General features: G+C 44.1%; 1 protein-coding gene across 1 annotated transcript in view; it reads left to right on the forward strand.

Annotated features, from left to right (window-relative positions):
• Positions 1-2,226: 2,226 nt before the first annotated feature.
• slc44a5a (solute carrier family 44 member 5a) overlaps positions 2,227-27,409 on the forward strand; it is a 116,557-nt gene continuing 91,374 nt past the window's right edge. The window contains exon 1 of the mRNA XM_041895910.2: positions 2,227-2,311. Within this exon, the coding sequence (XP_041751844.1) occupies positions 2,227-2,311 (85 nt within the window). The remainder of the gene's footprint in view (positions 2,312-27,409) is intronic.

The raw sequence follows: 27,409 nt of genomic DNA on the forward strand, positions 1-27,409 counted from the left end.
ACATTTTAATTAAAAAAAGTAATAATATACATATTAACAACTGCAACAGTGATGAATGTCATTGGGGTGGGGGCAGAGTAAAAGCCAGTTGTGGGCTTTTGTGTGTGGGGGGGATGTCCATAGGGAGAGCAGCAGGTAAGGTAAATGTCCATAGGGGAAGTAGTAGTGGGGGGCGGTCCATAGAGGGATGTTGGTCCATGCTGACGCGATGGCATCACGCAGTACATTCATGCTGCGAACAACCCATTCCATCCCATTCCATCCCATCCAAGGATGCTCTATTGGGTTGAGGTCTGGGGACTGGGGACTGCGCAGGCCACTAAAGTAAACTGAACTCACTGTCATGTTCCAGGCGGTGTTTTTTCAATCCTCAATTGTAGAAGTGTTGGTGATCGCGTGCCCACTGGAGCCACTTCTTCTTGTTTTTAGCTGATAGGAGTGTAACCCGGTGTGGTCGTCTGCTGCAATAGCCCATCCGTGACAAGGATGGACGAGTTGTGCGTTCTGAGATGCCGTTCTGCACACCACTGTTGTACTGCGCCATTATTTGTCTGTGTGTGGCCCGCCTGTTAGCTTGCACTGTTCTTGCCATTCTCCTTTGACCTCTCTCATCAACAAGCTGTTTTCGCCCACAGGACTGTAGCTGACTGGATGTTTTTCGTTTGTCACACAATTCTCTGTAAACCTTAGACACTGTTGTGCGTGAAAAGCCCAGGAGGGTGGGCGTTTCTGAGATACTGGATCCAGCGCACCTGTCACCGTCGATCATACCACGCTCAAAGTCGCTTAGGTCACTCGTTTTGCCCATTCTAATGTTCAATCGAACAGTAACTGAATGCCTTGATGCCTGTCTGCCTGCGTTATATAGCAAGCCACGGCCACGTGACTCACTGTCTGTAGGAGTGATCCATTTTCGTGAACGGGATGTACACCTAATAAAGTGTATAGATTCAACAAAAGACAAAAAAAGCACAAATTTGTTGAAATCACACTGTGGATGTATTATCCTTTAGAATTGCATTGTGGGCATACTGTATGCACTGTACAGCCTTACATATGGATCTTGGCTCCATGAAATGGGGTATCAGCATACTCAGTGACACTGCCAGAACACAAATATTAGCATCGTAGCTCATATTAGGGAACTTTTAATTGTGGGAAATCACCTCACTACTCAAATGAAATTGTATTTGTCACATGCGCCAAATACAACAGGTGTAGTAGACCTTACTGTGAAATGCTTACATACAAGCCCTTAACCAACAGTGCAATTTTAAGAAAAATAAGTGTTAAGAAAATATTTACTAAATAAACTAAAGTAAAAAAAAAAAAATGACGAGGCTATATACAGGGGTACCGGTACCTAGTCAATGTGCAGGGGTACAGGTTATTCAAGCCTATTGTACGTATTGAACATTTAATATTGCAATGTACTGCCTTACCTATGGATCTTGGGTCCATGAAATCGGGCATCAGCCTATTCAGTGACACCAACAGAACACAGCTGTGAAGAGTTTTCACAAATATTAGTATCCTAGCTCTTATTGTAGGACTCTGAAAGCACTGTGAAATGAGCCACAAAAGATCACCAGTAAACCTACTATGTGGTTTCAGAGTCCCACAAAGTCCCACAAAGAGCTACCAAGTTATATCTGTAATCTGTTGGAGTAACTGAGTAGGCTGATACCCCATTTCATGGACCCAAGATCCATAGGTAAGGCTGTATTTTGAACATGTTATTATTTTATGGCTTCTATTTCTTGTGCAAGTTGATGAATAATACCTGGGGACATGGCAAAAACGCCTACATCGACTAAAAAATACGTGTTCAAAATGCATAAATTTTTTCAAGGTAAAAAGGACACATTACCTTATATTGAAAGCCTTTTGGAATCCACATTTTACACTATTTGACACTAAATAAATAGTGATATTTCCTGGGGACAGAAAATGCACCATGTGGTAGGAATGACCCACTTATTGTCTTTTGTGGAATTTATATAACAACATTCCGACCTTGTTTGGAATTATTTATCTAGTCCAAAAATGGCATGATTGCACTATTTCAATCCGTTTGAATCACTTTCGATGGAGGACTTTTATTTTGAAGGCGAAACGCAAATTCCACTATTGTGGCTAATCCTTATTGTGGCTAGCTTCACGTGAGAGGACCTATCCTATAAACTTGGAGCCAAATACGCGAGTGTTCATTCACTCCCAACATCCATGCCATCGCACCACTACACGACAGACAATTCCACCGTCCACAGTGAAATGGCAAGAAAAACGGACGTCCCTTCCCCTTATTACGGTGAGTAGCCTAGCCTCATTGAAGTCAAGTGTGTCACATTGATGGGGTCTGTTATTAACCCTCGTGTTGTCCTCCCAAATGCCTTACGCCTTTGTCCTCTGGGGTCAAAAATGACCCCGCCTGGTTTGACTGTTTATAAAGCATACAGTATACATTTTCAATCAATTCTGTGTTACATCTTTAATCTTACTTCTGTTCAACCCATTACTAGAATTTTTTTCATTTGTTTTGGAATTTAGAGCCAATAGACCTTGTTTACATAAAAGTATACCCTGTTTTTAAGTAAAAATACAATGAAACTATGAATTATTTTGACCTATTATTATTTTGACTATTTGACTTATCACTGAGTGGTATTTGTAAAAGTTTAGTGAGGATGCTGTTTTTGAATCATTTTATTTTTTATTAATGACAGCCCATAATCACACCTTTTGTCCTCTGGGGTCAAAAATGACCCCGCCTGGTTTGACTGTTTATAAAGCATACAGTATACATTTTCAATCAATTATGTGTTACATCTTTAGTCTTACTTCTGTTCAACCCATTACTAGAATTTTTTTCATTTGTTTTGGAATTTAGAGCCAATAGACCTTGTTTACATAAAAGTATACCCCTGTTTTTAAGTAAAAATACAATGAAACTATGAATTATTTTGACCTATTATTATTTTGACTATTTGACTTATCACTGAGTGGTATTTGTAAAAGTTTAGTGAGGATGCTGTTTTTGAATCATTTTATTTTTATTAATGACAGCCCATAATCACACCTTTTGTCCTCTGGGGTCAAAAATGACCCCGCCTGGTTTGACTGTTTATAAAGCATACAGTATACATTTTCAATCAATTATGTGTTACATCTTTAGTCTTACTTTGTTCAACCCATTACTAGAATTTTTTTCATTTGTTTTGGAATTTAGAGCCAATAGACCTTGTTTACATAAAAGTATACCCTGTTTTTAAGTAAAAATACAATGAAACTATGAAATATTTTGACCTATTATTATTTTGACTATTTGACTTATCACTGAGTGGTATTTGTAAAAGTTTAGTGAGGATGCTGTTTTTGAATCATTTTATTTTTATTAATGACAGCCCATAATCACACCTTTTTGTCCTCTAAGGCCAAAAATGACCCCGCCTGGTTTGACTGTTTATAAAGCATACAGTATACATTTTCAATCAATTCTGTGTTACATCTTTAGTCTGAAAAGTAACGTTAGTTGTTTAATACTATGCTTTTATGATTCAAACAATTTGAAGCAATTTGATTGAATTATGGGTTTTTACTAAATGTAATAACTTCTGTTGTCCTCTGGGATCAAAAAGACCCCGCAGCACAAAGTTTCATACTGCTTGGGCAAAACATCTTTGATCATGTTTCTTTGATGTGTGAGTCAAAACATCTTTGATCATGTTTTTTGATGTGGGGGGTCAAGCAATGGTTATGACAAAAAAAAAAGTATTTTCTCACAGGTGTTTGGGCATTTCATTTTAGTCTGAGAGAGACAGGCAGCAACGAGGAGGCAAAGTTTTATAATGCACAGGAGGCTTGCAAGATAATTTTTGAAATAAAAGAAAATAATGACCAGGAGGACTGCACATAACGAGGTGAATCAACCGATGAAGAGGGTTCAGGTCAGAAGAGGGAACATACGATGAGGTGATAGATCCAACACAGACAGCATGCTACTTCTTCCTCCGAAGATTTCATCTTCTCAGAATGGAAGATGATTATGAATATAAATGGTAACGCGATGATGACGATCCGAAGCTGGTATGGAAGAAGTGTCAGAAGTACACTGCACGCTGTGATGAAGAATCACTGAGATAAGTTGAAATGGAAGAAGTGTCAGAAGTGGAGGACATCATCTGTTGCGATGAAGACGAAGAATCAACAGATGAGGTAGAATCTGAGGAAGAGGACCCAGCTGAGATGGGTCCTCTTCCACAGATTCTACCTCATCTGTTGATTCCACAGATTCTACCTCATCTGTTGATTCTTCGTCTTCATCATAATAGATGATGTCCTCCACTTCTGACACTTCTTCCATTTCAACTTCAGATTCTACCTCATCTGTTGATTCTTCATCATAATAGGTGCAGTGCTCCACTTCTGACACTTCTTCCATACCAGCTTCAGATTCTACGTCATCATCACGTTCATCCATTTCCCTTATATTCATAATCATCTTCCATTTCTGCAGCAGGAGATGTGGGGGAATCTTCGGAGGAAGAAGTAGCATGCTGTCTGTATGTTGGATCTATCACCTCATCATTATGTTCCTCCTCTTCTGACCCTGAACCCTCTTCATCAGTTGATTCATCCTCATTATGTGCAGCATTGTCCTCCTGGTCATTATTTTCTTTTATTTCAAAAATTATCTCGCAAGCCTCCTGTGCATTATAAAACTTCTGCCTCCCCATTGTGCTGCCTGTCTCTCTCAGACTAAAATGTGAAATGCCCAAACACCTGTGAGAAAATACTTTTTGTTGTTGTTGTTGTTGTCATAACCATTGCTTGACCCCACACATCAAAGAAACATGATCAAAGATGTTTTGCCAAGCAGTATGTAAACTTTGTGCTGCGGGGTCTTTTTGACCCCAGAGGACAACAGAAGTTATTACATTTAGTAAAACACCCATAATTCAATCAAATTACTTCAAATTTGTTTGAATCATAAAGAGCATAGTATTAAACAACTACCGTTATTTTCAGACCAATTGATGAATAAAAAACATATTTTGTCGGCAAAAGATTTAATTTGGGGTCAGAATGACCCCAGGACAACAGGAGGGTTAAATAAATATGGCACATTAATAGCGTATGTAACAATAGCATAGGTGAGAAATTGTACCCTCAGATATCCTACCGGGCCGGCACATTATATTTATATGGCATAAGGTGAAATTGTGTTTTTAAAATATTGTCAAAGCAACAGGGAAAAGGGGTTTAAAGTCTATTTTTGTATGTGGGTATTATGGTGTTATTTTGACGACTAATTCTAGCGCGTGTTCTCGAGCCTCCTTGAGCGTTCCAATGTAACCCTATTCCACCTGCCATCCAAATACATTGATTAGGAAATGTTGGTCTTTGGGACATGATGAATGCTAGCTATGACATAACAACAGCCCTGCGTGAAATCGTCAACTCCGCATTAACTTAGCTTTGCTATTTTGGTCCGCCGTCCGAATCGAAGCCGCGGAGGTTAACCAATGGCACGAGCCGCTCGCCTGGATATTGCCCGGGATGCAACTTTGTTGCTAAGGACATCGTGTGCGGCTCGCGCACAGGGTACATCTCGGCGCCGTAGTTATGCAGGATGGCAACTGTACTGCAACCTCATCTGACAGTGAACTGTAACGGAACCATCTGAATTGAACACTATTCATCATTCTTTAGGCTACTTTTATAGGCCATAGGCTGTATTTGAGTTTATAACTAGACGACCCAAATTATTTTATTGTTTCCCTTTGCGCACTAAACCTTGAGCACAAAACACACAGGCAATCTATACCCAGGCAAGTGCGTAGAGCATTTGATGATGATGCAAGAAAGGTTTTCTATTATAGTCAACATTAAAATGACCTTCTCTATTTTCTGAGGCGTTTCACAAAAAACATTCCTAGGCTACTTCAGGTTTTCAAGGACATTAAGCCACCACGAAACACTGTAGCCTACTGATTATTGTTACTGTGTTGTTTCATAATTACAGGATATTTCCTTCTGCACTACTGAATACCATGCTCTCTGTGACACAGTCGATTGGTATTGGAGTGCCAGCTGGATACAGCAACCTGCACTGTTTTGGAATGCAATCTCATTCTGCTCAGTGAAGAGAATCTGACATCTGTCAACTATTGTCAGGTGTGCATCAGAGGAGACTGGTGGGAGGTGCTATAGGAGGATGGTCTTATTGTAATGGCTGAAATGGAATGAATGGGACAGAATCAAATAGTGGTTTTCATATGTTTGATGTGTTTGATACCATTCCATTTATTCCATTCCAGCCATTACAATTAGCCTGTCCTCCTATAGCTCCTCCCACCAGCCTCCTCTGGTGTGCATGTGTATAGTCTGGCATTTGAGTGAGAGGGTTGGATGTGCGCCAGACCAGTATTAACCAGTATTATGTTCACTGGCCTGAATGCCTCATTCCTTAGCAGTGGGGAAGTGGTTTTCTCTCACTTGAACAATCCATTGATGGAGGCATTGAAGCAGCAGTGCAGGTGTGAGGGTGAGGTGTGTGAATGTGTTCTGGGGTAGAGCTGGGCGATATGGACAAAAATCCATATCACGATATATTGACTGAATTATCACGATAACGGTAAGTTGAACGATACATTTATAATATTAATGTGCACCAGTTACTTTTTTATATATATTACCCTTAAAACTACTACTACTACTACTACTTTCAATGTTGTGACTATCATTGTCCCGTTAGCAATAGTTCATATTAGCAGACTTATTTTATTTCAAACTTAACATTCCTCTAGTAAAGGCTACTTAACGTTATCGTTGTCAGTAAAATGTCCTTGATAAATGGTCGGTTTGGTCTGTATCAATAATTTTCTGTTTATCATCTCAGCTCTATTCTTGGGTGTGTTACGGGCCTCAGATCAGTTTCACACATTTACATGGAGTGTAAAGCACTGGTACTCTTTCTGTGGTCCTTGAGTCAAAGTCAAGCTGTTTGCTGACAGTGATTTCATCAGGGTTCCATTTCCAAAGCCTGGCACTCCCTCTCTTGCCCATGCAGATTTAGCTAACCTTGCCTGAGACCTGAAGCATCCCAGTGTCAAGGCTTTAGTTCAGTGGGCTAACACAATCTCGAATCGCACTGATGACCAGGGTTCACTGTCTGGTAGGTGACAGTAAAAACTCCCAAGGACAGACATCACTGGCTTGTATATCACTTCATAGGTGACTACAGTGTAGGGCTGGAGGCGTTGCAGTGTAGTGAGGAAGAGAGTGGGCCAGTGTGTCTTTGTACTTGGAGAAGTTTCTCTCCCCTGTTACTAAGGCTTAAGAATAATAAAGCAGCTCCCCCGTGGTGTCTCCATTGTGTCTCTGCTGTGTCGTTCTGATCCAGAGATGGGTTTTAATCTGTTCGTTTCTTCACTCGAGCTGCCTGGCAACGGTGTGTGCGGGAGGGAAACCGCTGACACAGTCCTCCTAATGGCTGCTGTATACGGTAGCTGGGTGGTCCCTCATGATTTTCTAAGGGGCTTATCTCCTCGGAAATATTTATTTCTTCTGAAGAACATATTTTCTCTGCATGCTGCTGCTTCCCTGTCTGTCCCTGTTTTTCATTTCCGTCTTCTCACAGTTTAAAGCTTGCTTTGCTTTTTTGCTTTGCAGTAATGTGTGTGTGTGTGTGTGTGTGTGTGTGTGTGTGTGTTTTCACTCCCCACTGTGAAATGAAGATAACGATGATCCATGAGGAAATTAATGACCGGAAACATTTGTTTGAGAATAAAGGCTCAATTCCAGTAAGAGGACACTGCATATTGCAATAGATAATATGCTTAAGACATTAGAAACCAACTAATACAGACCAACCAAATTCATACAAATACACACTTTTGCAGACCATATCAACTGCCTGAGTCCTGTGTTATGCTATAGTTAATGTAATAGCCACAGGGATTTAGTCCATTGACTGCAGTTTGTGATCTGGCTTTGCATCATTCCAGATGTGTTTTTCAGAGAACCTCAAACAATAAACCCAAAAGGCTGTGAGGCACAGGCTGTGAGGCTATCAGCCATTGTATCAGGACAAGTTGGCCAAATTCTGTGTGCTGCAACTAGCCATGGTCTCAGATATGTTTGTGCTGTCTTCCCAATTCCTTATCATGCCAAACAGCACCAACAGCATATCTGGGACCAGGCTATGTTGCAGCTTGGGAAGCCTCTGCTCTGAAACACTCTTTGTTAGGGTTGCAAAATTCCTGTACCTTTCCCCAAATTCCCTGAATTTGAGCAGGAAATCCGGAATCCTCCAACCAGGATTTCTGGAAAACCTGGGAATTTTGGGAAATAATTTAGCCACCCTACTCTTGGTTATTCATGTGGGGCAGTCAGGCTATGTTCACACCCCTCCCGAGTCAGTTTTGATGTTTTTGCCACCAGTAACATCTCCTCATTGTGCTTGTAAACTTCTCATCAAACACCAAACGGTAAAATCACAGATGTGAATGAACATCTTTTAGGTGAGGCTAGAGCATAAAAGGCTTGAATTATTCAGTGTTTTAGGAATTGAGATTGAAATTTTAATGTGGTGACATCAATAATAGATTTTTTTGAAACGTCTGTGGAGTAAAGGATGATCTATATCTACCGTATTTTACACCTGGTTACCCTCAAATGGCTGAAAGTCATTGTGAGAAGATGTCAGGCAACACACAAAAATGGAAAATGGTTTATGGAACCTAGACAGGACCCGAATCGCTTGTCCTTGTGAATATAACTGTACAATATAGGTTTGTTTGTTTGCATTGTCTATTAGTGCTCTCTTTTCTTGCAACTGTCAGATGACAGTTGTCTGTTGTGGTTACACATTTATTTATGTCTTTACATTGTGAGTTGTCAGTCTGGAAAGAAGCTCTATCTGAGATCCTTGGGACATCCCTACCCCATTGAAGTTGACATTTAAAATGGTTAAGGTAAGGGTTATGGTTAGGGTTAGGGTTAGGGTTAGGGTTATGGTTATGGTTATGGTTATGGTTAAGGTTAGGGTTAGGGTAGGGATGTCCCAAGGATGCTGAATGGCACTGATCCTACATTATTATAGTAGACAATACCAAAGAAACAGAACTCTGACTGAAGTATGTTATTGACTGTACGGTAATGATTCAGTATGACATGTAGAGTACACAGTAATTGGTTGTGATAAAATAATTTTTATCATCAGATTAATGAAGAGCTGCAAGCAGTTTTTTCCCTGTGAGAATAGTGATAAAATCTCTACCTTTCATCCTCACTCCCTAAACCTAAGGGATTTACAGAGCCCCCAGATAAAAGCTAAAGCATGAAACACAGAGATTCTCACTGCCGATAGACTGCCGATAGGTACTTATCACAGTGGGAGGCTGTTCCTTTTCTTGCTAAAAACAAAAGCGGTACCACTGCACCAAATACCAGAGTTTCAGACTCCTAATTATCCTTACACCTCTGAAGACTCTAGGCACTTCCATGCCAGTCGGAGTAACTTGTTTTATCTCTGAACACTTAAAAACGTGTTTCTCCACCAACTGTTGGATAAGAGGAACCATGGGGTGTTAACAACACACAGTGGAGACTAGAGATCCTGACTGTCAATGGCATGTCCAGCATGAGACATGCCATTCAATTATCCTGACACTCACACAACACCCAAAAAAGAACAAGTGTTAAAAAGTCAAACAAATGATAAAATACAACATCTCTCATGAAATAAAAAAGTGTACACCATAAGACATACTGTGCCTTCGGAAAATATTCAGACCCCTTTTTTCACATTTTGTCACGTTACAGCCTTATTCTAAAAATATATATATATTTTTTTAATCAATCTACACACAATACCCAATAATGACAAAGCGAAAACAGTTTTTTAGAAATACCTTATTTACATAAGTATTCAGACCCTTTGCAATGAGACTAGAAATTGAGCTCAGGTGCATCCTATTTCCATTGATCATCCTTGAGATGTTTCTACAACTTGATTGGAGTCCAGCTGTGGTAAATTCAATTGATTGGACATGATTTGGAAAGGCCCACACCTGTCTATATAAGGTCCCACAGTTGACAGTGCATGTCAGAGCAAAAACCAAGCCATGAGGTCAAAGGAATTCAAATCAAATCAAGTCAAATCAAATTATATTTGCCACATGCGCCGAATACAACAGGTGTAGACATTACCGTGAAATGCTTACTTACAGCCCTTAACCAACAATGCATTTATTTCTTAATAAAAAAGTAAAATAAAACAACAGTAGGGAGGCTATATACATGGGGGTACCGGTGCAGAGTCAATGTGCGGGGGCACCGGCTGGTTGACGTAGTTGAGGTAATATGTACTTATGGGTAGAGTTAAAGTGACTATGCATAAATGATTAACAGAGTAGCAGCAGCGTAAAAAGATGGGGTGGGGGTGCAAATAGTCAGGGTAGCCATGATTAGCTGTTCAGGAGTCTTATGGCTTGGGGGTAGAAGCTGTTGAGAAGCCTTTTGGACCTAGACTTGGCGCTCCGGTACCGCTTGCCTAGTCTATGACTAGGGTGGCTGGAGTCTTTGACAATTTTGAGGGCCTTCCTCTGACACCGCCTGATATAGAGGTCCTGGATGGCAGGAAGCTTGGCCCCAGTGATGTACTGGGCCGTACGCACTACCCTCTGTAGTGCCTTGCGGTCGGAGGCCGAGCAGTTGCCATACCAGGCGGTGATGCAACCAGTCAGGATGCTCTCGATGGTGCAGCTGTATAACTTTTTGAGGATCTGAGGACATCATTTCAGTCTCCTGAGGGGGAGACTTGTCCGTAGAGCTCCGAGACAGGATTGTGTCGAGGCACAGATCTGGGGAAGGGTACCAAAAAATGTCTGCAGCATTGAAGGTCCCCAAGAACACAGTGGCCTCCATCATTTTTAAATGGAATAAGTCTGAAACCACCAAGACTCTTCCTAGAGCTGGCCGCCCAGCCAAACTGAGCAATTGGGGGAGAAGGGACTTGGTCAAGGAGGTGACCAAGAAACCAATGGTCATTCTGACATAGCTCTAGAGTTCCTCTGTGGAGATGGGAGAACCTTCCAAAAGGACAACCATCTCTGCAGCACTCCACCAATCAGGCCATTATGGTAGAGTGGCCAGATGGAAGCCACTCCTCATTAAAAGGCACATGACAGCCTGCTTGGAGTTTGCCAAAGGGCACCTAAAGGACTCTCAGATCATGAGAAACAAGATTCTCTTGTCTGATGAAACCAAGATTGAACTCTTTGTCCTGAATGCCAAGTGTCACGTCCTGAGGAAACCTGGCACCATCCCTACGGTGAAGCATGGTGGTGGCAGCATCATGCTGTGGGGATGTTTTTCAGTGGCAGGGACTGGGAGACTAGTCAGGATCAAGGGAAAGATGAACAGAGCAAAGTACAGAGAGATCCTTGATGAAAACCTGCTTCAGAGCGCTCAGGACCTCAGACTGGGGCGACGGTTCACCTTCCAACAGGACAACGACCCTAAGCACAGAGCCAAGACAACACAGGAGTGGCTTCGGGACAAGAAGACTCAAGGCTGTAATCGCTGCCAAAGGTGCTTCAACAAAGTACTGAGTAAACGGTCTGAATACTTGTGTAAATGTGATATTTCTGTTTTTTATTGTTTATAAATTTGCGTACATTTATTTAAAAAACGGTTTTTGCTTTGTCATTATGGGGTATTGTGTGTAGATTGATGAATAATAATAATTACAACAACAACAAAATCTGGGCCATTCCATTTGATAAGGTGCAGGTGATTGTCTGTGGTTTATTGCACAATAAGATGTTCTGGTTAGGGCTGTGGTGGACATGGACGTGGACGGTTGCTCCAGTTTTCGTTCTGACGGCACTTTGTCTCCCCATAATCACGCTTGGCCCTTCTTTTCCAGTCTGCTGACCCAGTCAGGTCCTCAAACTCAGGGAAGCACCAGGGTAGGGAGGTTATTTAAAATGTATCTGGGTCCGTGTCCACATCAGACATCATGTCTTCAGTTGCCCCCGCAAATCGCTCCTTCTCTTCAGCAGAGAGTTCTTTTGACCGACTTGCCAGAGCCTGTGAAATTACAGGAGACTAAGTTATTGTGACCAATAAAAAACACTGGAATCACAATAAGCAACAGTGGAATCTCAAAGCTAGAAAAGCACAAACAAATCTGTGGAACAAGTTTCAACTTTTCAAAACTTAGTACTGTATTTAAAATGTATGTATTCGTTTACATTTATAAACTAATCTGCGTCTCGTGACGCCGCCTTCGCTTTTTTCTGTCCCCTTCCTTTGCTCTCTATCTGGGGTATCTGACGACTTATGCCTCTCTCTTTCAGTCCAATACCGATTTGCAGCTGCATCTGAGGAGTCAGGGTGGTGTATTAGCAATGGTTATATGCATCAAAATCCTTGCGAAAATTTTAAGATGTAGAACTATGTTACACTTTGCCTGGAAACCCGAATTTGAATTGCAATTAATTCTACGTCGGGCAGAAAGTAGTGTTTGAATCAGGAAAGTTTCCTCATGACCTCTACAAGCCAGAATGTTGAATAAAATGATATTTTAACGTACTTTACGGGTTGTCCGTGCGGTTGGTCCTTTTGGCGGTAGGAACGTGAGACAATATATCCACAGGAAAGTATAATTACATTAACTTTTCAAAGCGCTGGTAGTACGTTCAGATTTCTATCACCTAAAGCATGCACACAAGCTAAAAAATATACTGAACAAAAATATAAAACGCAACATGCAACAATTTCAAAGGAAATCATATAAGAAAATCAGTCAATTGAAATAAATTCATTAGGCCCTAATCTATGGATTTAACATGACTGGGAATACAGATATTAATCTGTTGGTCACAGATACCTTTAAAAAAAAAGTAGGGGCGTGGATCAGAAAACCAGTCAGTATCTGGTGTGACCACCATTTGCCTAATGCAGGGCGACACATCTCCTTCACATAGAGTTGATCAGGCTGTTGATTGTGGAATGTTGTCTTAATCTTCTTCAATGGCTGTGCGAAGTTGCTGGATATTGGCGGGAACTGGAACACGCTGTCGTACACCTCAATCGAGAGCATCCTAAACATGCTTATTGGGTGACATGTCTGGTGAGTATGCAGGCCATGCAATTGTGTACAGATCCTTGTGACATTGGGGCTGTGCATTATCATGCTGAAACATGAGGTGATGGCGGCGGATTAATGGTATTTTTGTGCATTCAAATTGCCATCAATAAAATGCAATTGTGTTCGTTGTCCGTAGCTTATGCCTGCCCATACCATAACCCCACCGCCACCATGGGGCACTCTGTTCACAACATTGACATCAGCAAACCACTCGCCCACACGACGCCATACACGCTATCTGCCATCTGCCCGGTACAGTTGAAACCGGGATTCATCCGTGAAGAGCACACTTCTCCAGCGTGCCAGTGGCCATCGAAGGTGAGCATTTGCCCACTGAAGTCAGTTCCAAAGCCAAACTGCAGTCAGGTCACAACCCTGGTAAGGATGACTAGCATGCAGATGAGCTTCCCTGAGATGGTTTCTGACAGTTTGTGCAGAAATTCTTCGGATTGTGCAAACCTACAGTTTCGTCAGCTGTTCGGGTGGCTGGTCTCAAACGATCCCGCAGGTGAAGAAACCGGATGTGGAGGTCCTGGGCTGGCGTGGTTACACGTTGTCTGCGGTTCTGAGGCTGTTTGGACATACTGCCAAGTTCTCTAAAACAACGTTGGAGGCGGCTTATGGTAGAGAAATTAACATTCAATTCTCCGGCAACAGCTCTGGTGGACATTCCTGCAGAATGAGACAACTGTGGCATTGTGTTGTGTGATAAAACAGCACATTTTAGATGGCTTTTATTGTCCCCAGTACAAGGTGCACCTGTGTAATGATCATGCTGTTTACTCAGCTTCTTGATATGCCACACCTGTCAGGTGGATGGATTACCTTGGCAAAGGAGAAATGCTCACTAACAGCGATATAATCACATTTGTGCTCAAGATTTGAGATGCATACGTTTTTTGTGCGTATGGAACATTTCTGGGATCTTTTATTTCAGCTCATGAAACATGGGACCAACACTTTACATGTTGCGTTTATATTTTTGTTCAGTGTACTTGCACGAGACGCATGCATGCTTGCCGAGCTCGTGCATGTGTTTACAAAGTTCTGTGCATGCTTCAGGTGATAGAAATCTGAACGCTCATTTCTGCCAGACAGAATTCAATGCAATTCAACGTCGGGTTTCCAGGCAATGTTACAGTCAATCCATGTCTTTATGGGACTACTCACCTCCACTCTCCATCTGTGTACCTTAATCTCAGCTGACTGACTAGCAGACAGTACATTGGTGTTGTGCAGAGTTTTCTTCCTGAGACATGACAAAGAAAAAACATGAAATGTAGTTTATGCATGATAGTCGCACCACTATTACATGTAACATATTAGGTCCATCATTAGCAAATGAACATGATTCAAATATATAACATTAGCTAGCTACCACCAATGTGCAAGTTGTAAAAGTAAACATTGATTTTACGGTTAACCTCATTTCGTCTTACTCAACGAACGCCGATTGCCTGTTCCGGTGCATTCGCTGGAGAAGTGCTCTGTTGTAGTTGCTGCTGTTGTTGGAATAGTTTAGCTACTTGTGTCATCAGTCTTTCGTTCATATCAGCCACTGTGTTGTAGTCCGGCATCTGATTCAGCCTGTCCATGACATGAGTTGTTGGAAATCCATGCCCTCATTTGGTGATGCATTGTTCCCTAGCATGAAGAGACTCCTGGCGGGCCCACGGGTCTCACAAACTAATTGTATCAATGACAAAAATAAACAGTTAATAACCTCTTGTCTCTTTTGCTGTATTTTATGAGGCTTGGTTAGCTAGCTAGCTACCAAGCTATCCATTCTTCCACCAACATTGGGTAGCTAACATTAGCCAACTATGCTTTGGTAGCTAGCTACTATTAGCTTGTTTTAGTCAAAACGGCATCTTGTAATTTCTTAATCCTACAACAAAAATCCATGTAATCTGATCATGTTAACTACACTGTTTGTTAAGTAACATTAGTTATTGACTAACTTTATATTGGCTGTAGTAATTTAAAGGGACATTTCAAAAAATTTCAACTTCACATTCATGATCTCCAGCACCATCCCAACATCAACATATGGGAAAATAGTGTGTTTCTATTTTTGTAGTAAAAAATATAGAGGAAGATAAGTGTTTCCAATGACATCATCAACCAATTAGTATATAATAAGTAAGCAATTAGTAGGCAATGCCTACTCATAATTGGCTAATATCACACGATGCACATTGAAAACACTTATTCATTTAATTTTGTTAGCTCTACCATCTCAACATTGCTAATTTTAAACAGGGTTAAGTATAATGTTAAATATAATGTTTTATTAAAGTTCAGCTTCAGTCCACAGAGGGGCATTGTGCCACTGTCAGGAGATATGTGCTTCAGTCAGTAAAATGTTCTCTATCTCTTCGGTCTCAGCTAGCTAGCCAGCCAGTAGCTACCGAAGTGGCTAGCCAGCCAAGCTAGCTACAGAAACAAAACCCATCAAATACACTCGGTGGAAATAAACACTTTTCCTAATATCATGACTCATATCAACATTCTTAGCTTGCCCATTCACTAAATATACTGTTAAATAACTCTGAATGACACCCAATAGCTTAAGGATGCTGAGCGCCAACACTAGCTTATTAACATTAGCCAACCCTTATGCTGAGGGAGACTGGCTAGTTAGCTACCACCAACCCTGCACAATCCCGTGGCTAACTCTGCTGCTGCTTCTGCACATTGACTTTCTGGCTGTTCTGCCCTTTCCACCTCATTCACTACTGCCTCAACCTGCTCAACCTGCTCGTTTTTTTTGCCTCTCTTTCAGATAAGTTCTGAATATCCATATTTGCTCTGTGCTATGCTGCAGACTCTGACTGAGTGACAGGTGTTTTGCTGACTGATGACATGTAACCGGTGCTGTAGGGGTGGGGGAGGGGTCAAGGGAAGTGAGTGGTCCACTGAGTTGTGAAATCTTGACCAATCACAGCAGGCACCGCGTCACTCCATGGGCTTCTTGCAGTGCCTGCTACTGCGTGGCACGGTATATTGTGTTGTTTATTTTTGTCAAAAAGATTTGGCAGTAATTGTAACAAATATATATACTGCAAGTGACGTGTGGTTATGGAAACTCATATCAGACTGAAATGTAAATAATTGTTTTATTTAATAGTTAGAATTATTTTTTCCATCAAAAGGTTCTGGGCTGGACCAAAAACAAACGGGACTGTTTAAAACGTTTTAAATACCATCAAAAGGTAGGGGCTAGAGCAAAAACATCCAGGCCTAATGACGCTCAGGCCTAATGACGCTACTGATTACTAGTTTAGATAGCTGACTAGACTAACTTATCAATCTAAACAATTTTGCTGACATGGGCTAATTGAGTGACTGTCAGTAACTGACATAACAAGAGAAAAACTGCTGATGCACAACATAAACTCAGCAAAAAAAGAACCCTGTCTTTCAAAGATAATTCATAAAAATCCAAATAACTTCACAGATCTTCATTGTAAAGGGTTTAAACACTGTTTCCCATGCTTGTTCAATGAACCATAAACAATTAATGAACATACACCTGTGGAACGGTCGTTAAGACACTAACAGCTTACAGACGGTACGCAATTAAGGTCACAGTTATGAAAACCTAGGACACTAAAGAGGCCTTTCTACTGACTCTGAAAAACACCAAAAGAAAGATGCCCAGGGTCCCTGCTCATCTGCGTGAACATGCCTTAGGCATGCTGCAAGGAGGCATGAGGACTGCAGATGTGGCCAGGGCAATAAATTGCAATGTCCGTTCTGTGAAACGCCTAAGACAGCGCTACAGGGAGACAGGACGGACAGCTGATCGTCCTCGCAGTGGCAGACCACGTGTAACAACACCTGCACAGGATCGGTACATCCGAACATCACACCTGCGGGACAGGTACAGAATGGCAACAACAACTGCCCGAGTTAGACCAGGAACGCACAATCCCTCCATCAGTGCTCAGACTGTCCGCAAGAGGCTGGACTGAGGGCTTGTAGGCCTGTTGTAAGGCAGGTCCTCACCAGACATCACCAGCAACAACGTCGCCTATGGGCACAAACCCACCGTCGCTTGACCAGACAGGACTGGCAAAAAGTGCTCTTCACTGACGAGTCACGGTTTTGTCTCACCCGGGGTGATGGTCAGATTAGCGTTTATCGTCGAAGGAATGAGCGTTACACCGAGGCCTGTACTCTGGAGCGGGATCGATTTGGAGGTGGATAGTCCGTCATGGTCTGGGGTGGTGTGTCACAGCATCATCGGACTGAGCTTGTTATCATTGCAGGCAATCTCAACGCTACACTCAACTTTACAGGGAAGACATCGTCCTCCCTCATGTGGTACCCTTCCTGCAGGCACATCCTGACATGACCCTCTAGCATGACAATTCCACCAGCCATACTGCTCGTTCTGTGCGTGATTTCCTGCAAGACAGGAATGTCAGTGTTCTGCCATTGCCAGCGAAGAGCCCGGATCGCAAACCTGTTGGATCGGAGGGTGAGGGCTAGGGCCATTCCCCCCAGAAATGTCTGGGAACTTGCCTTGGTGGAAGTGTGGGGTAACATCTCACAGCAAGAACTGGCAAATCTGGTGCAGTCCACGAGGAGGAGATGCACTGCAGTACTTAATGCAGCTGGTGGCCCACCAGATACTGACTGTTACTTTTGATTTTTACCCCCTCTTTGTTCAGGGACACATTATTCAATTTCTGTTAGTCACATGTCTGTGGAACTTGTTCAGTTTATGTCTCAGTTGTTGAATCTTGTTATGTTCATACAAATATTTACACGTTAAGTTTGCTGAAAATAAACGCAGTTGACAGTGAGAGGACGTTTCTTTTTTTGCTGGGTTTATTTTCGAAAATGCACCTTGTGTATACTATTCTAACGCTCAACCTTAAGTGCCTTCAGAAAGTATTCACACCCCTTGACTTTTTCCAAATGTTGCTGTTTTACAGCCTGAATTTAAAATGGATTCAGTTGAGATTCTTTTGTCACTGGCCTACACACAATACCCCATAATGTCAGTGTAATTATGTTTTTCTAAATCTTTAACAATAAATGTAAATCTGAAATGTCTTGAGTCAATAAGTATTCAACCCCTTTGTTATGACAAGCCTAAATAAGTTCAGGAGTAAAAATGTGCTTAACTAGTCACATAATAAGTTGCATGGGCTCACTATGTGTGCAATTATAGCGTTTAACATGATTTTTGAATGACTACCTCATCTCTGTACTGCACACATACAATTATCTGTAAGGTCCCTCGAGCAGTGAATTCCCAACACAGAAACAACCACAAAGACCAGGGAGGTTTTCCAATGCCTCGCAAAGAAGGGCACCTATTGGTAGATGGATAAAAATAAAAAAGACATTGAATACAAAGTGAAAACATGTTTTTTGCAAATTTATTATTACTTTTTTTTTTCAATCTCTGTCAAATTGGTTGTTGATCATTTCTAGACAACCATTTTCAGGTATTGCCATAGACTTTCAAGTAGATTTAAGTTAAAACTGTAACTCGGCCACTGTCTTCTTGGGAAGCAACTCCAATGTAGATTTGGCCTTGTGTTTTAGGTTATTGTCCTGCTGAAAGGTGAATTCATCACCCAGTGTGTGGTGGAAAGCAGACTGAACCAGGTTCTCCTCTAGGATTATGCCTCTGCTTAGCTCCACTCCGTTTATTTTTTTATCTTGAAACTCCCCAGTCCTGAAAAACTGCCTAGTCCTTAACGATTACAAGCATACCCATAACATGATGCAGCCACCACTATGCTTGAAAATATGGAGAGTAGTACTCAGTAATGTGTTGTATTGGATTTGCCCCTAACATACAGTGGGGAAAAAAAGTATTTAGTCAGCCACCAATTGTGCAAGTTCTCCCACTTAAAAAGATGAGAGAGGCCTGTAATTTTCATCATAGGTACACGTCAACTATGACAGACAAATTGAGAAAAAAATATCCAGAAAATCACATTGTAGGATTTTTTATGAATTTATTTGCAAATTATGGTGGAAAAAAAATATTTGGTCACCTACAAACAAGCAAGATTTCTGGCTCTCACAGACCTGTAACTTCTTCTTTAAGAGGCTCCTCTGTCCTCCACTCGTTACCTGTATTAATGGCACCTGTTTGAACTTGTTATCAGTATAAAAGACACCTGTCCACAACCTCAAACAGTCACACTCCAAACTCCACTATGGCCAAGACCAAAGAGCTGTCAAAGGACACCAGAAACAAAATTGTAGACCTACACCAGGCTGGGAAGACTGAATCTGCAATAGGTAAGCAGCTTGGTTTGAAGAAATCAACTGTGGGAGCAATTATTAGGAAATGGAAGACATACAAGACCACTGATAATCTCCCTCGATCTGGGGCTCCACGCAAGATCTCACCCCGTGGGGTCAAAATGATCACAAGAACGGTGAGCAAAAATCCCAGAACCACACGGGGGGGACCTAGTGAATGACCTGCAGAGAGCTGGGACCAAAGTAACAAAGCCTACCATCAGTAACACACTACGCCGCCAGGGACTCAAATCCTGCAGTGCAAGACGTGTCCCCCTGCTTAAGCCAGTACATGTCCAGGCCCATCTGAAGTTTGCTAGAGTGCATTTGGATGATCCAGAAGAGGATTGGGAGAATGTCATATGGTCAGATGAAACCAAAATATAACTTTTTGGTAAAAACTCAACTTGTCGTGTTTGGAGGACAAAGAATGCTGAGTTGCATCCAAAGAACACCATACCTACTGTGAAGCATGGGGGTGGAAACATCATGCTTTGGGGCTGTTTTTCTGCAAAGGGACCAGGACGACTGATCCGTGTAAAGGAAAGAATGAATGGGGCCATGTATCGTGAGATTTTGATTGAAAACCTCCTTCCATCAGCAAGGGCATTGAAGATGAAACGTGGCTGGGTCTTTCAGCATGACAATGATCCCAAACACACCGCCCGGGCAACGAAGGAGTGGCTTCGTAAGAAGCATTTCAAGGTCCTGGAGTGGCCTAGCCAGTCTCCAGATCTCAACCCCATAGAAAATCTTTGGAGGGAGTTGAAAGTCCGTGTTGCCCAGCGACAGACCCAAAACATCACTGCTCTAGAGGAGATATGCATGGAGGAATGGGCCAAAATACCAGCAACAGTGTGTGAAAACCTTGTGAAGACTTACAGAAAACGTTTGACCTGTGTCATTGCCAACAAAGGGTATATAACAAAGTATTGAGAAACTTTTGTTATTGACCAAATACTTATTTTCCACCATAATTTGCAAATAAATTCATTAAAAATCCTACAATGTGATTTTCTGGATTTTTTTTTCTCATTTTGTCTGTCATAGTTGACGTGTACCTATGATGAAAATGACAGGCCTCTCTCATCTTTTTAAGTGGGAGAACTTGCACAATTGGTGGCTGACTAAATACTTTTTTTCCCCACTGTAACACAGGAACTCAAGTCCTTTTGTTCACCCGACCTAGAATACCTCACAATCAAATGCCGACCGTATTATCTCCCAAAATACTTTTCTTCGGTTATAGTCACGGCCGTGTATATCCCCCCTCAAGCCGATACCACGATGGCCCTCAAATAACTTCACTGGACTTTATGCAAACTGGAAACCACATATCCTGAGGCTGCATTTATTGTAGCCGGGGATTTTAACAAAGCAAATTTGAGGACTAGGCTGCCGAAGTTCTATCAACATATCGACTGTTGTACACGGGCTGCTAAAATTCTCGACCATTGCTATTCGAAGTTCCGGGATGGTTATAAGGCCCTCCCCCGCACACTTTTTGGCAAATCTGACCATGACTCCATTTTGCTCCTCCCTTCCTATAGGCAGAAACTCAAACAGGAAGTACCCGTGCTAAGGACTATTCAACGCTGGCCTGACCAATTGGAATACATGCTTCAAGATTGCTTTGATCACGCGGACTGGGATATGTTCTGGGTAGCTTGCGAAAATAATTTAGACGAATACACTGAAACGGTGACTGAGTTTATCAGGAAGTGTATAGGAGATGTTGTGCCCACTGTGACTATTAAAACCTACCCTAACCAGAAACCGTGGATAGATGGCAGCATTCGCGCAAAACTGAAAGCGCAAACCACCGCATTTAACCATGGCAAGGTGACTGGGAATATGGCAGAATACAAACAGTGTAGCTACTCACTCGGCAAGGCAATTAAACAGGCAAAACATCAGTATAGAGACAAAGTGGAGTCGCAATTCAATGGCTCAGACACGAGACGTATGTGGCAGGGTCTACAGACAATCATGGACTACAAAAGGAAAACCAGCCACGTCGCCGACACCGACGTCTTGCTTCCGGACAAGCTAAACACCTTCTTCGCCCGCTTTGAGGATAACACAGTGCCACCGCGCGGCCCACTACCAAGGACTGTGGGCTCTTCTTCTCCGTGGCCGACGTGAGTAAGACATTTAAGCATGTTAACCCCCGCAAGGCTGCCGGCCCAGACGGTATCCCTAGCCGCGTCCTCAGAGCATGTGCAGACCAGCTGGCTGGTGTGTTTACGGACATATTCAATCTCTCCCTATCCCAGTCTGCTGTCCCCACATGCTTCAAGATGGCCACCATTGTTCCTGTACCCAAGAAAGCAAAGGTAACTGAACTAAATGAAGTGCTTTGAGAGACGAGTCAAATATCATATCACCTCTACCTTAGCTGTCACCCTAGACCCACTTCAATTTGCTTACCGCCCCAATAAATCCACAGACGATGCAATCGCCATCACACTGCACACTGCCCTGTCCCATCTGGACAAGAGGAATACCTATGTAAGAATGCTGTTCATTGACTATAGCTCAGCATTCAACACCATAGTACCCTCCAAACTCATCATTAAGCTCGAGGCCCTGGGTCTGAACCCCGCCCTGTGCAACTGGGTCCTGGACTTCCTGACGGGCCGCCCCCAGGTGGTGAAGGTAGGAAACAACATCTCCACTTCGCTGATCCTCAACACTGGGGCCCCTCAAGGGTGCGTGCTCAGCCCCCTCCTGTACTCCCTGTTCACCCATGACTGTGTGGCCAAGCACGCCTCCAACTCAATCATCAAGTTTGCAGATGGCAAACAGTAGTAGGCTTGATTACCAACAATGACGAGACAGCCTACAGGGAGGAGGTGAGGGCTCTGGGAGTGTGGTGCCAGGAAAATAACATCTCACTCAACGTCAACAAACAAAGGAGATGATCGTGGACTTCAGGAAACAGCAGAGGGTGAACCGCCCTATCCACATCGACGGGACATCAGTGGAGAATGTGGAAAGCTTCAAGTTCCTTGGCATACACATCACTGAAAAATGGAAATGGTCCACCCACGCAGACAGTGTGGTGAAGAAGGCGCAACAGAGCCTCTTCAACCTCAGGAGACTGAATAAATTTGGCTTGGCACCTAAAACCATCACAAACTTTTACAGATGCACAATTGAAAGCATCCTGTCGGGCTGTATCACCGCCTGGTACGGCAACCGCCCGCAACCGCAGGGCTCTACAGAGGGTGGTGCGTTCTGCCGAACGCATTACCGGGGGCAAACTACCTGCCCTCCAGGACACCTACAGCACCTGATGTCACAGGAAGGCCAAAAAGATAATCAAGGACATCAACCACCCGAGCCACTGCCTGTTTACCCCGCTATCATCCAGAAGGCGAGGTCTGTACAGGTGCATCAAAGCTGGGACCAAGAGACAGAAAAACAGCTTCTATCTCAAGGCCATCAGACTGTTAAATAGCCATCACTAGCACATTAGAGGCTGCTGCTGCCTATTGAAATCACTGGCCACTTTAAGAAAAAAAGTGAATTGCTTTGCCACATTTTTTGCAGTATTACTTTAGTGCCTTGTTGCAAACAGAATGCATGTTTTCGAATATTTGTATTCTGTACAGGCTTCCTTCTTTTCACTCTGTCAATTAGGTTAGTATTGTGGAGTAACTACAATGTTTTTGATCCATCCTCAGTTTTCTCCTATCGCAGCCATTCAACTCTGTAACTGTTTTAAAGTCACCATTGGCCTCATGGTGAAAGTCCTGAGCGGTTTCCTTCCTCTCCGACAACTGAGTTAGGAAGGACGCCTGTATCTTTGTAGTAACTGGATGTATTGATTCACCATCCAAAGTGTAATTAATAACTTCACCATGCTCAAAGGGATATTCAATGTCTGCTTTTTTTATTTTACCCATCTACCAATAGGTGCCCTTCTTTGCGAGGCATTGGAAAACCTCCCTGGTCTTTGGGGTTTAATCTGTGTTGGACTGTTTGTCACGATCGTCTTGAAAATGAGCAGACCAATGCGCAGCGTTGCGAGTGAACATGATGACTTTATTAATTAAAGCAACCACGGAAAAACAACAAAAGACGATAGTGAAGTCCAACAGACAAAATACTGAACCTGGAACAAAAACCCACAAACAAACAGTGAAACACAACAGTATAAATATGGCTCCCAATCAGAGATAACGAGCCGACAGCTGACACTCGTTACCTCCGATTGGGAGTCAATGACCAAACATAGAAACAAACAACCTAGACTAACCAACATAGAAATACACCCAAGTCCCAACAAAACAACATACACTCTAGCTCACATACACAAGTCCTAGAGCCAGAGTGTCACAGTACCCCCTAAAGGTGCGAACTCCGGGGCGCACCAGCCCACAGTCTAGGGGAGGGTCTGGGTGGGCGTCTGTCTATGGTGGCGGCTCAGGCACTGGTCGTGGTCCCCACCCCACCATAGTCACTACCCGCTTGTGTAACCTCCTCCACATGACCACCCCCCCAACTAAACCCCCACAGGATTAAGGGGCAGCCCTGGACTAAGAGGCATCACCGGACTCAGGGGCAGCACCGGACTAAGGGGCAGCACCGGGCTAAGGGGCAGCACCGGGCTAAGGGGCAGCACCGGACTAAGGGGCAGCACCGGGCTAAGGGGCAGCACCGGACTAAGGGGCAGCACCGGACTAAGGGGCAGCACCGGACTAAGGGGCAGCACCGGGCTAAGGGGGCAGCACCGGGCTAAGGGGCAGCACCGGGCTAAGGGGCAGTACCGGACTAAGGGGCAGCTCCGGACTGAATGGCGGATCCTGGCTGGCTGGCTCTGGCGGATCCTGGCTGGCTGGCGGATCCGGGCTGGACGGCTCTGGCGGATCCGGGCTGGCTGGCTCTGGCGGATCCTGGCTGGCTGGCGGATCCGGGCTGGACGGCTCTGGCGGATCCGGCCTGGGACGGCTCTGGCGGATCCTGGCTGAACGGCTCTGGCGGATCCTGGCTGGACGGCTCTGGCGGATCCTGGCTGGACGGCTCTGACGGATCCTGGCTGGACGGCTCTGGCGGATCCTGGCTGAACGGCTCTGGCGGATCCTGGCTGGACGGCTCTGGCGGATCCTGGCTGGACGGCTCTGGCGGATCCTGGCTGGACGGCTCTGGCAGATCCTGGCTGAACGGCTCTGGCGGATCCTGGCTGAACGGCTCTGGCGGATCCTGGCTGGACGGCTCTGGCGGATCCGGCTGCTCATGGCTGGCTGACGGATCTGGCTGCTCGTGGCTGGCTGACGGATCTGGCTGCTCATGGCTGGCTGACGGATCTGGCTGCTCATGGCTGGCTGACGGATCTGGCTGCTCACGGCTGGCTGACGGATCTGGCTGCTCATGGCTGGCTGACGGATCTGGCTGCTCATGGCTGGCTGACGGTGCAGGCTGAGCGGCTGGCGGTGGAGGCGGACCCCAGCCTCGGAGAGTGGTCATCACCTCCCGCAGGACGGTTCCCATCTGCAGGAGCTGCTCTTGCTGGACCCGAACCTGGGCTTCCAGTCTTGTACGGGCTGCGTCGGCTCCTGCTGATTCCATCGCTGGTGTATGATTCTGTCTGGCGGAAGGCTCTAGCGGCTCCTGTCTGGCGGAAGGCTCTAGCGGCTCCGGTCTGGCGTAGCACACCGTGGACCTGGTGCTTGGAGTAGGAACAGGCCGGTCCGTACCGGGAACACACACCACTGGCCTCAACCGAGGATCAGGAACGGGCCGGACCGGACTGGCAACACACATCAGTCCTTCACGCCGTGCCACAAACACTTCCCTCCCTCTACTCGCCAATGGCTCCCGTACTCCGTTAGCCTTTTCTCCTTTTCTCCCTGTGGCAGCCTCCTGCTGCCCAGCCGCCCAAGCCATGTGCCGCCGATGCTCCTCTCTCGCCAGGGCCTTGATCTTCCCCCAAGGTCCCTTGCCCCCGAGCATGTCCTCCCAGGACCACGATTTGCCCACCTGGGCCATCGCCAGCCTCTCGATCTCCTTACCCGGCGCCTCCACCCATGTCCAGTCTCTTTGCTCCTGGACACGCTGCTTGGTCCTTTGATGGTGGGTTTTTCTGTCACGCTCGTCTTGAAAATGAGCAGACCAATGCGCAGCGTATGCGAGTGAACATGATGACTTTATTAATTAAAGCAACCACGGAAAAACAACAAAAGACGATAGTGAAGTCCAACAGACAAAATACTGAACCTGGAACAAAAACCCACAAACAAACAGTGAAACACAACAGTATAAATATGGCTCCCAATCAGAGATAACGAGCCGACAGCTGACACTCGTTACCTCCGATTGGGAGTCAATGACCAAACATAGAAACAAACAACCTAGACTAACCAACATAGAAATACACCCAAGTCCCAACAAAACAACATACACTCTAGCTCACATACACAAGTCCTAGAGCCAGAGTGTCACACTGTTCGACTGAGGTACCTTACAGATAATTGTATGTGTGGGGTACAGAGATGAGGTAGTCATTCAAAAATCACTACTATTGCACATTTTTCTCCTGAACTTATTTAAGCTTGCCATAACAAAGGGGTTGAATACAGTGAGGGAAAAAAGTATTTGATCCCCTGCTGATTTTGTACGTTTGCCCACTGACAAAGAAATTATCAGTCTATCATTTTAATGGTAGGTTTACAGAATGAGACAGAATAACAAGGAGACAGAATAACAACAAAAAAATCAAGAAAAACACATGTCAAAAATGTTATAAATTGATTTGCATTTTAATGAGGGAAATAAGTATTTGACCCCCTCTCAATCAGAAAGATTTCTGGCTCCCAGGAGTCTTTTATACAGGTAACGAGCTGAGATTAGGAGCACACTCTTGTGTTACTACAGCTTGTTACCTGTATAAAAGACACCTGTGCACAGAAGCATCAATCAGATTCCAAACTCTCCACCATGGCCAAGACCAAAGAGCTCTCCAAGGATGTCAGGGACAAGATTGTAGACCTACACAAGGCTGGAATGGGCTACAATACCATCGCCAAGCAGCTTGGTGAGAAGGTGACAACAGTTGGTGCGATTATTCGCAAATGGAAGAAACACAAAATAACTGTCAATCTCCCTCGGCCTACGGCTCCATGCAAGATCTCACCTCATAGAGTTGCAATGATCATGAGAACGGTGAGGAATCAGCCCAGAACTACACGGGAGGATCTTGTCAATGATCTCAAGGCAGCTGGGACCATAGTCACCAAGAAAACAATTGGTAACACACTACGCCGTGAAGGACTGAAATCCTGCAGCGCCCGCAAGGTCCCCCTGCTCAAGAAAGCACATATACAGGGCCGTCTGAAGTTTGCCAATGAACATCTGAATGATTCAGAGGAGAACTGGGTGAAAGTGTTGTGGTCAGATGAGACCAAAATCGAGCTCTTTGGCATCAACTCAACTCGCCGTGTTTGGAGGAGGTGGAATGGTGCCTATGACCCCAAGAACACCATCCCCACCGTCAAACATGGAGGTGGAAACATTATGCTTTGGGGGTGTTTTTCTGCTAAGGGGACAGGACAACTTCACTGCATCAAAGGGATGATGGACGGTGCCATGTACCGTCAAATCTTGGGTGAGAACCTCCTTCCCTCAGCCAGGGCATTGAAAATGGGTTGTGGATGGGTATTCCAGCATGACAATGACCCAAAACACACGGCCAAGGCAACAAAGGAGTGGCTCAAGAAGAAGCACATTAAGGTCCTGGAGTGGCCTAGCCAGTCTCCAGACCTTAATCCCATAGAAAATCTGTGGAGGGAGCTGAAGGTTCGAGTTGCCAAACGTCAGCCTCGAAACCTTAATGACTTGGAGAAGATCTGCAAAGAGGAGTGGGACAAAATCTCTCCTGAGATGTGTGCAAACCTGGTGGCCAACTACAAGAAACGTCTGACCTCAGTGATTGCCAACAAGGGTTTTGCCACCAAGTACTAAGTCATG

The sequence above is a fragment of the Coregonus clupeaformis genome, chromosome 14, assembly GCF_020615455.1.
Source record: "Coregonus clupeaformis isolate EN_2021a chromosome 14, ASM2061545v1, whole genome shotgun sequence".
NCBI lineage: Eukaryota > Metazoa > Chordata > Actinopteri > Salmoniformes > Salmonidae > Coregonus > Coregonus clupeaformis.